The 10724-nt window shown below is 37.2% G+C and overlaps 1 protein-coding gene across 2 annotated transcripts; it reads right to left on the bottom strand.

The window, feature by feature from the left end:
* Positions 1-166: 166 nt before the first annotated feature.
* On the bottom strand, positions 167-10087 carry LOC132059583 (uncharacterized). 2 transcript variants are annotated; one of them, XR_009415641.1, is made up of 3 exons: positions 9682-10087; positions 425-1062; positions 167-361 (listed from the first exon to the last, which is right to left on the bottom strand). XR_009415641.1 is itself a non-coding variant. In XM_059452229.1 (2 exons), the coding sequence occupies exons 1-2, from the start codon at positions 9979-9981 to the stop codon at positions 544-546; spliced, it is 819 nt and encodes a 272-aa protein (XP_059308212.1). In that variant the 5' UTR covers positions 9982-10087; the 3' UTR covers positions 167-543. The 2 variants fall into 2 exon arrangements, 1 of the variants encoding a protein (XP_059308212.1); XM_059452229.1 differs by having other exon boundaries at positions 167-1062.
* Between the last annotated feature and the right edge of the window lie 637 nt (positions 10088-10724).

Consider the following 10724-nt stretch of genomic DNA (forward strand, 5'->3'; position numbering starts at 1 on the left):
AAGTAAAACTATGCAATACGGAGTTGATTTTCAGAATGAAAGAAAAAAGAAAAGCGAAAAGAGGATATTTCCATTGCAAGAGCTTATTAACTGAGTTAAAATATCTCTAATAAAATATCTCTAACCTGAACACTATTGCTAACAAAATCAATGACTAATAATCATATTTAAGAACGCCAGTTTCACTTCAATCCGAAACAAAAGTTCAGTTCATGCACTGCTTAACACTCTATTGGTATCTTCATATCATTTCCCGAGCGCTAGAAGAAAACAAAAGACAAATCCTTCTGAAACAAAAGAGACAAAGTAATCAAGGTCTTTTATGATGCTTTTTTTTGTTTGGCATTATTTTAGGACAAGAGTGCTCGAGCTGAGTAAGAATGAACACAAGCTCATCTATACTATGTTTAATCTGTACATCTATGTGATTCGGGTTCCAAGTCTAGCTTAGAGAAAAACAAGAAGGACCAAATAAAGATTGCTTGCTGCCACGCTAAGGTTTGACTCTACAAAAGGCTTCAACTCCGGAAGTCCATTACAAATTTACAATAGCTTGGTCCACGATCCCAAGAACGGGAAAACAGCAAATAGCAGTCTGAGTAGCAATGGAGTTTCTCTCCTTCCGATTCTCTTACTCAATTTACCATCAGTCAACTGTCTTGGTTGAGCCGGTCTTCGATTAACGGGCTTTTTCTGCTCTCTTTCCATCCCATGATTGTCTAGTTCATCCCAGCCACCAAAATTTAGATTGCTTCCAGAATTTTTTCTATCTGATGCACCATTTGAGGACTGATAGTCTCTAACTCCTTTTCCATTCCGAGTATTTTGTCCTTTTCCCATTCTTATTCCAGGGTTGCTCGCTGCTCTAGCATAGCGTCTTTTCTTTTTCTTGTACTTGGATCGTGGGCCTTCGTCGGACCATCCCCAGAAGGCATCCATCAGTAAAGAAAGAGCAGACTGTGCTAAAGGAAGTGTTATTGCCATGATAATGGTATTTGTACCTGTTCCAAGTACCGCTGACATAATAATAGCCGGAAGCATCCAACCAAAGGCTCTGAACACCTGCACCAGATCCATAGGACAATTATACTTACTGCACAAATGGTGGCTTATAAGCCTTAGCGAACCCAAATTTCCACCCGTCACAATAGTATACAAGCCAACAGATAAAAGCACTCAATATATTTTACATATTTAAATGATCTTTGAAACCTAACGGATAGAAAAGGTTAAAATCTTGTAGTTACCAGGTGATCTCATCAATATTTCTCCCTTAATCCAACCTAATCCGGTGTAATATTTAGCATCTAGATAGAAAAATACTAAATTATGTGATCTCAGCGTCGTCATCGTTTTTTCCAGTAGATATGACACAAAAGAGTTCTCAGTTTCTTAAATGAAGCTTATCTAGAAAGAACAGAAAATATGTGCGGAACAGGTGCAGGGCTGCAAATGAGTTCAAGGAAAATTAGCTTTATCAAAAGAAAAAAGAGTTCAAGGACAATTAGGAAGCACAGGGAGCAACTACAGCTCTTAACTAGATGGAATAGGCTTAGTCTGGCAGATTTATCGCACAATGGCATGCAACTCAACTTGGATTTTAAATTGCGGAAGGAGAGAAAAACACTGATGAAAAGCCCTTGAAACAAATTGGAACCACGTATAGTCCTATGTTGAGTTATAGTTGTTCCACATGGGTTGTCTAAGGGCTTCCTAAGCAGTTTATAAAGGTCTTGAATTACTCCACTTGTTGGAGGGGGCTATGCGTGAGATGAATGTGGAAAAAGCGACAGGACCAGACGAAATTCCGATGAAATTTTGGAAAAACTCAGGCATGGCAAGCTTAGGGTGTCTTAGTGGGTTGTTTAATATTATTTTTAGGACGACGAAGATGCCCGAAGAATGGAGGTGGAGTACGACGATTCCATCATACAAGAACAAGGGTGACACCCAGAACTGCAACAATTATAGAGGTATCAAATTGCTAAGCCACACTATGAAAGTTTGAGAGAGAGTGATGGAAACGAGGGTGAGAGGTGTGTTTATTTCAGAGAACTAGTTCAAATTCATGTCAGGACAATCGAATACGGAAGCCATTCACCTTGAAGGAGGTTGGTGGAGCAGTATAGAGAGAAGAAGTGGGACTTAAAGATGGTGTTCATAGACCTGGAAAGAGCATACGACGAAGTCCCAATGAAGGTTCTATGGAGATGTTTGGAGGCTAAAGGTGTTCCTGTAGCTTATACTAGGGTGATAAAGGACATGTACGATGGTGCTAAGACCCGGGTCAGGACTGTGGGAGGAGACTCAGAACACGTTCCAGTAGTGCTGGGGTTGCACCAGGGATCCGCACTTAGCCCATTTTTATTTGCTTTGGCGATGGATGTACTGACGCGACACATTCAAGGGAGGTGCCTTGATACATTGCTATTCGCGGATGACATAGTACTAATTTGACGAGACGCGAGCCTGGAGGTTTGGAGACAGACCCTGGAGTCGAAAGGTTTCAAGTTGAGCCGAACTAAAACTGATTACGTGGAGTGTAAATTCAGTGACATGACTCTTGAAGCGGACCGTGGACGTGAGACTTGAAACACAGGTCATCCCCAAGAGAGGAAGTTTCAAGTACCTGGGGCCAATAATCCAAGGTAATGGGGAGATTGACGAGGATGTCCCACATCGTATTAGGGCAGCTGGATGAAATAGAGGCTCACATCTGGTGTTCTGTCTGATAAGAATGTGCCACCAAGACTAAAAAGTTAGTTCTACAGAGTGATGGTTAGACCAACTATGCTAATGGGACAAAGTGTTGGCCCGTCAAGAACTCCCATGTTCAGACGATGGGAGTAGCAGCGATGGGGATGCTGAGATAGATGTGTGGACACACCAGAAAATATAAGATTAGAAATGAAAATATGCAAGACAGGGTAGGCGGGGCTCCCGTGGAGGATAAGATGTGGGAAGTGAGGCTGAGATGGTTCGAGCATGTGAGGAGGAGAGGTGCAGATGCCCCGGTAAGGAGGTTTGATAAGTTGGCCGTTATGGGTTTGAGGAGGGATAGAGGTAAGCCAAAGAAGTATTGGGGTGAGGTAACTAGGGAGGACATGGCACAACTTCAGCTCACTGAGGACATGGACCTTGATAGAAGGGTATGGAGGTCGAGAATTAGGGTGGAAGGGTGGTAGGTAATCGGGCGCATTTCTTTTCCATTCCCGGAGTTTTAGCATTATTCTTGTATTCTCTTATTCTAAGATTTCTATTACTATCTGTTATTTCTTTAGCCTCGATATTCTTATTATCTTGCTATCGTTTTGCTTGTTGCTACTGCCTCTTTTTCTTTTTTCTTTGAGCTGGGGGTCTCTTGGAAACAACCACTCTACTTTCTCAAGTTAGAGATAAGGTCTGCGTACATACTAACCTCCCCAGACCTCACTTGTGGGATTACACTGGGTATGTTGTTGTTGTTGCCGCCTTAGGTTTGGGGTTGCATGCTCATATTCATCACATAGTAGCAGAGAACATTTATAAGCCGATTCACACCCATAAGTAAGCAAAAAGTTCACGTGTGAACTGTGAACCATAAAATCTGGATACACGTATAGATGTGTGTTAAATCATATGGTTGCTCCACATGGGTTGTTTAAAAGCTTCTAAAGCAATTTATAAAGGTCTAGGATTACTCAAGCTATTGCCTTAAGCTTTTGAGTCTGAATGCTCAGATTCTCACACCTATAACTGGAACAACTTTTAGACCAAGCAGGAACTGATCTTGAATTTTTTACTTTTAAGTTCATCATCTGTATGAGCCGAGGGTCTTTCGGAAACAGCCTCCGGGTAAGGTCTGCGTACACTCTACCCTCCCCAGACCCCACATTGTGGGAATTTACTGGGTATGTTGTTGTTGTTGTTGTTGTAAGTTCATCATCTGTATGCCAGTAGCAAGGAAGCGAAAGAACCAAAAATTAAGTGTTTATGCATTCAACTGAATAGACTAACGCTTTCGCACAAATTCGTCAAACGCTTTTCCAGAAACAAAGAAGTTGTCATCTTGTCCATATATGTCAAAGCAGCACTCAGATACATACACTAAATTTAGGAAGTCTTTACCTTATATCATGTCAACATGACTTTAATTTGTATCTGAGTGCTTATAATATGCACTGTGAGAGCCATCGTGATATTAACTTGCTCGCGAAATGTTCTGGTGTACGTCTAGTTAATGAATCTGGGAGTTCTTAGCTTTCTTAACCTGCTTATTCTTATAATCTTTATTGAATTGGCCACAATTATTTTGGTAACTGCAAGTGGCCTCAAATTTTGAAATGTTAACAGCACCCTATACAGATTCAGTGCATTTTTACCTCTCAGTTGTCCAGGAGTCCTGAGGGATGTAGGAGAAAAATGATCAGGGACTTTGCTGTTCCTCTGGCTAAAGGTAGCAGTCTTGTAGCAGAAGTAAGAGCCATGTTATTTGGTTTGGAATTATACATATACCAAGGAATATTCGACTTGGTATAGACACACACTCATTTCTCCTCTCAGAATAATTCAGAGAGTACCTCAAGGGGATGGTCTAACGGTCGAAGAGGTCGAGTGACAAACTTAGGAACCAAGGTTACATCCCAACAGAAGCAACACCAGAATGATTTTTACTAGGATTTCTTATGTCCATAGACACCTATCCACTATAAACATTGCAATCCTAGTACATTCAGGCACTAAGGAAACTTAGTTTATGTGAATTCAGCAAAATAATTTCTCAACTCAGAAAGTTAATACACTTGGGAGTAGTTTAGTTGATAACCAGTTACTCAAAAGATTATAAAATAGAGATTGTTAAGCGGTGAATAGCATTTTAGGTACTGCTACTGCTGAAAAATAATACAAGGATTTTTATGGAGAGTTAGCCGACTTTGAGGGAGTTTTTATCTTTACATTTCCTTATCTAGGTCTACTACTATACGGACTCTTATTCCACATTCTAATATGCTTAACAATATATATAAGTCCTCACATAAGTTATGTTGACATCGACAACGTAGAGTTTAATGCATGAAAACAATGATTGCATTAGCTATACAGAATTTTACACTGGAAACCAAATATTAGTTACGTAGGGATTCTATTAGAAATGAAGAATTTATATTGCAAAGCAAACGTTAAGTTAGTTATGCAAGATATTATAATGGGATTATTTTGTTTTATGAGGCTAGTGACAAGCCCTTAGTCTTGGTCATTTGTGATTCTCAAGAACCATAACAATAACATATTCTCTTCCTATCTTATTTCTTATCTGCTGCAGTTAAATGCCAGGACTCACCCCTAAATCAGACCACATTGTTCATCTTCCTTCATCAAAATTTCCATACTTCGAACCTATTCACCACCCTTCTCATTCACAAGCATACCAATCATATTCAACCATTCTGCATCAGAGTTAGCCTCCTGAACCCTAAGTTTCCTAAGCAGTCAGGCTATGTCCAATAGCATAAAACTAACAGAAACCAATGGCTGACTTAAAAGCTGTAGTTGAGTCACAAATCACCAGCTTAACCTAAAAGGTACTCCCCCCGTCCCAATTTATGTGATATAGTTTGACTAGGCACAGAGTTTAAGAAAGAAAGGAAGACTTTTGAAACTTATGGTCTAAAACAAGTCATATATACTTGTGTGGCTGTAAATCATTTCATTAAGGGTAAAAGGGGAAGTTTGAAGATAAACTATTACTAAATATAGAAATGTATCATTCTTTTTGGGACAGACTAAAAAGGAAAGTGTATCACATAAATTGGGACAGTTCTAAATATAGAAATGTATCATTCTTTTTGGGACAGACTGAAAAGGAAAGTGTATCACATAAATTGGGACAGAGGGAGTAATAATAATAAGAGAAGAAGAGAAGGGTGGAGAAATTTTCCAGTCAAGAGATGGGTGGAGAAATTTTCCAGTCTGTACATGAAGTTTTTTTCGTTTTTACATCTATTATTTGTAGGTGGAGCCTCATCCTATATGAATACAGAGTAGAACAGAAATTCTCATGATTGATCACTTGCATTCAAAGTTTCTTTTCCTATAAAATCTTTGATGAAGACTGTTTCTCTTGCCATAATAAATCCTTTTTACAGGTTAGCATCATGGGAATGTCACTCAGCAGCAAAAAGCAAATCCCTATTCGTCAGCTTTACCCAAATGAAACTCCAGAATTCAATGCAGCCTAAATTTTTACGATGTCTTTTCCACTACAGAAACCACAACAATATTTGCAAGTCGCAACATAGATCTCATGGTGAAACCTTCAAATTATACCCTCATCCTCTTCAATGCTTAATCTTATGCTCTGTTGTTAAGCCAGTGTTATCAAAGGAAGAAACCATAAATGAGGTTCAAGATCTTTTGGGGTTTAAGGACGAAGCATAACTGCACTCGCTTTAGTGAATACAGATACAGCCAAATAAAACCCGATAACATAGAAATTTGAAAAGAATATTAGCAGGTGGAAGTGAAGCTATACCAACCTAGTGAAACACAGTATATATTATACTTCACAGAGCACTGCAAAATACTTATTCTGCAACCATATTTTTCTTAATCAAGAAAAGAAATAGTTTGGAAAAAAAGGAATTTTTTGAAACTGGTAACTTTTTCTATATTCCATATGTAGCAAACAGTACTTAGGTAATAAGTATTTACAAGGTAGTCTAACTTTACTGTCCTCTCTCTATATTGTATCATACAACAGCATTTCTCACAGTTTCGAGTTGATTTCAAAGTTGGATCAAAATGGATGCTTGATTCTCAATATAAAGATGTCAAAATTGATTCACCACCTTCTCTACGTAGAAAACTTATGCATAATCATAGATTATGTCTTTTCAACTTCAACGCGAAATGGCATCCACTTCGTTGTACTCAATTTTATAATTCCACGAAGGTTTATGCTAAAGGTTAGCATGTTATAAACCATACCCAATAACAAGGGCAGATTATTTAAACTTGGTTCTTTCTCCTTCAGCAAACAATAGATAACGAATCAATTAAATAAGGATAAAAAGATCACCAATAATCTCAATTAATCAATTTCTCTGCAACCTTTTATAAGGGTTCTATTGCCACAAATATCAATCTTCGTATCTACACTAATCAATAATTTCACAAGGATCAACTCAAAAGTCTTAAACATGTTGATACTTGCAGTGCTTATAAGAAATAACAATGACGAATTCGAGAAACTTAAAGAGTGAAAGTACTTGGTGGAAACCCTAAAGGACAAGAGTATTACAATTCTCAAAGTGAAGACTGATCATAAAGAAAATCTCAAATTGAAAGGAGAGAAACCTAGTAGTTAGTTGTTAGCCTCATAGTGAAACATCCCACGTTAGTTCTATAGAACGGTTGCGCTAGCTTCATATGTAGGAAGTTACAAACACATTATATATTAGAGAACTAGTGCTAACGTGCTTGATCCATGGAGCATAGCAAAAAATAATGTTGAGTCATTTTCAAGGTTACCTTAGTCAAAAAAATCGTGCTGAGTCATGGAGGATATTTACAGAGCATGTAGCATTTCGGTTTCTTGGTTCGAGCAGTTGTTACTTAAATTTACCAAACTCAAGTAATTCCCTTATCAGTTACTCCATTCGTCACCAATTAGTTGTCAAGTTTCCCTTCTCGAGAGTCAAACTATTTGAACTTTGACCAACATTTTAAAGTGTATTTTTTCATCAAATTGACGTGAAAAAAGTTGCAACAGGTAGCATTTTCCGTATAATTTTGGAATATCAAAATTTTAATTGTTTAAAATAGAGTTGATCTAATCCAATTTAGCTTCGAAGACTAGTCAAGTTGATTCTCGAGAAGTGAATCTTGACAACTAATTTGGGACGGAGAGAGTACCATAAACATTGAAAAGTTGCCTTTCAAGTTCACAAGAACAGACTCCACAGAATTCAAACTCTCACGCAATTTCTCAAGACATATATAATGTCTTCGCAATACTCAAAGGTTGATTAGTTGTTAATAGCGGTGCAATTGCTTTTACTAGGCATTCCACACTTGTCAAATTTTCTACAGATATAAACGCTTAACCAACAAAAAAGTTCCCTTGTTACTTATCTTTTCATAATGCTTCGTATCATATTGTTTTATTGTATTGTACTATATTGTCTTGATAAATACAATATTTGGATAGATTGTATCTTTCCCGTCGTTACATAATGTACTGGGTAAAGCAATTAGCGAAAGGTATGGTAAAGGAAAAAATAGGATTATTAGATAATAAGAAAAGACAAAATGAGGAGAGAAAAAAAAAAAAAAAGGCAATGACGCAATCACACCAAATGATAGGATACAATAAAATTTAAGTACTCCCTCAGTCCCAATTTAAGTATCTTACTTTTCCTTTTTGGTATGTCCCAAGAAGAGTAATTTTCTATATTTAGTAAGTTTTCCAATTTCAACATTTTACCTGACAAGTTAAAGACCAAAAGCTTTAAAAGACTAAACATGTCTTTAATTTAAGACCACAAAATTCAAAAGACTCCCTTAATTTCTTAAACTCCGCGCCCAGTCAAGCTAAAACACTTAAATTGAGATGGATGGAGTAACAATCTAAACAAACATTATATTTAAACTAGGAAAAAGGGTAAAAAAATGCCCCTTAACTATGTGAAATAGAGTAAAATTGCCCTTATTTTATCTTGGGTCCCAAACATACCCTGATAATGGTCCCCTCAACTATGGGAAATAGAACAAATTTGCACTGGGTTTGTATTTGGTCCCAAATTACGCTTATCATGAGTGAATTAGCTCCCATAGTTAAGAATAGCATGATAAATATTATCACCAGTAGAATAGATAACAAATACTCCCTTCGTCCCAAAAAGACTGTCTTACTTTCCTTATTAGTTTGTCCAAAAAAGATTGACACATTTCTATATTTAACAACAACTTAACTTGGCTTAATGCATATGCATCCCCCTCAACTTGTCCCTTTTTTCCGTTTTGGCACCTCAACTAACTGTTGTTCCTATTGAACCCCTGAACTTGGCCCAAGTGTGTTTATCAAACACAATCTAACTTACATGTGAGTTTTTTTTTAGCCATGCGCTTGAATGTCAATCGCGTCCTACATGGAAAATTTAATAATTAAAAACCCCCCCCCCCGCCCCCTCCCCCCATTTTAATAAAAATCCAAAACTGAAAAATAAAAACTGGAAACTAAAATTGGAAAATCAAAAACTGAAAAATAAGAAACCAAAATTGAAAACTAAAAATCAAAATCAAAACTTAATATCTAATGTGTATAATTAAAATGGGTAGGGTGTTTTAATTGGTTGAATTTTCTACGTAGGATGTGATTCACATTCACGTGCAAGGCCAAAAAAAATGAAACTCACCATATATGCTATGTAAGTGGAATTGTGTTTGATAGACATACTTGAAGCCAAGTTCAGGAGTTCAATAGGAACCACAGTTAGTTTAGGTCTTTAAAATGAAAAAAAAGAAGACAAGTTTAGGAGGTGCATATGCATCAAGCCATTTAACTTTATGAGATTTTTATGGCCACACAAATATCTAAGATTTATTTTGGACCATATATTTCAAAAATCATCCTTTAAACTCTGTGTCAAGTCAAACTACGACAATCTTTTTGGGACGGAGGAGTAGCAAGATAAACATTACCTTGATAACCCAGGCAAAACCAATGGAACCTTCCATAGCTCCAAAACCATCAACAAATCGAGCTTCTTCTTCTTCGTCGTCATACTCATCATCATCATCGGACAACCAAATCCGCTTGCTACTTCCAAAACCAGACTCTGTTCCTTTATCCCAGCAATACCCCTGGTAGTCCTTTGGGCGCCTGCTACTGGAGAAACAGCGTGTGTAATTTATTGAAGTAGAATTGTTGAATGGAAATCTGTGGCGTAGTAAAGGAGAAGAGGAGGATAAGGGATTAACAACTACCACATCACTCCCCATTGAAGGCTACTCATCATAATATCCTTTAATATAAAGATTATATCTACTTCAGATAACATTAATATTCCCTACCTATACATAAGTAATCTCTTCTTTCTTTTTTTCTTTTTTAAATTTTTCAAGGGATAAATGGAAGATTTAAGTTTTGGTGACAAAAAAGTCTGATAATTAGAAATGGTGACAAGTTTGACCAGCCAAGGTCAAACTTTGCCTTAAAAATGTGATTAACTAAAATTGACCGAATTATAATTTTTAAAACTTATAATCTTTTACAAAATACACAAAAGCCCATACACATTATACAAAAACTTCTTCCAACCCACACACACATTATACAAAAACTCCATCCAACCCACTCCCCCCACGATCCCAACTACTTGTTCATCTTATTTCAAAAAAAAAAAAAAAGCGGTTCCATCTGCCTCTCTCTCTCTCTCAGAAACTTGGGGTGACCACCATTGTTGTCGTTTCATTCCTCTCTCTCTCCATTCTTCCGGCTTCTTCTTCGTTATCATCTCTCTCTCTCTCCATTCTTTGTTGCTTCTCTATTCATTCTCGGTAAACTTTTTTTTTTCACTTGGTTCACGGATTAGGGTTTTGAAATCGAGTGTGAAAATGATGATTTTGGTTAGAGAAGATGAAGAAGAGCATGGGTTTTTCTTGAATGTTGTTTGTTTTATTGTAGTTTCGTGTATTTGTTGCACTTGTTGGGGTTGTGAGTTTGTAAATAGTGGTTGTGGTTG

This window comes from Lycium ferocissimum, chromosome 6 (assembly GCF_029784015.1).
Source record: "Lycium ferocissimum isolate CSIRO_LF1 chromosome 6, AGI_CSIRO_Lferr_CH_V1, whole genome shotgun sequence".
NCBI lineage: Eukaryota > Viridiplantae > Streptophyta > Magnoliopsida > Solanales > Solanaceae > Lycium > Lycium ferocissimum.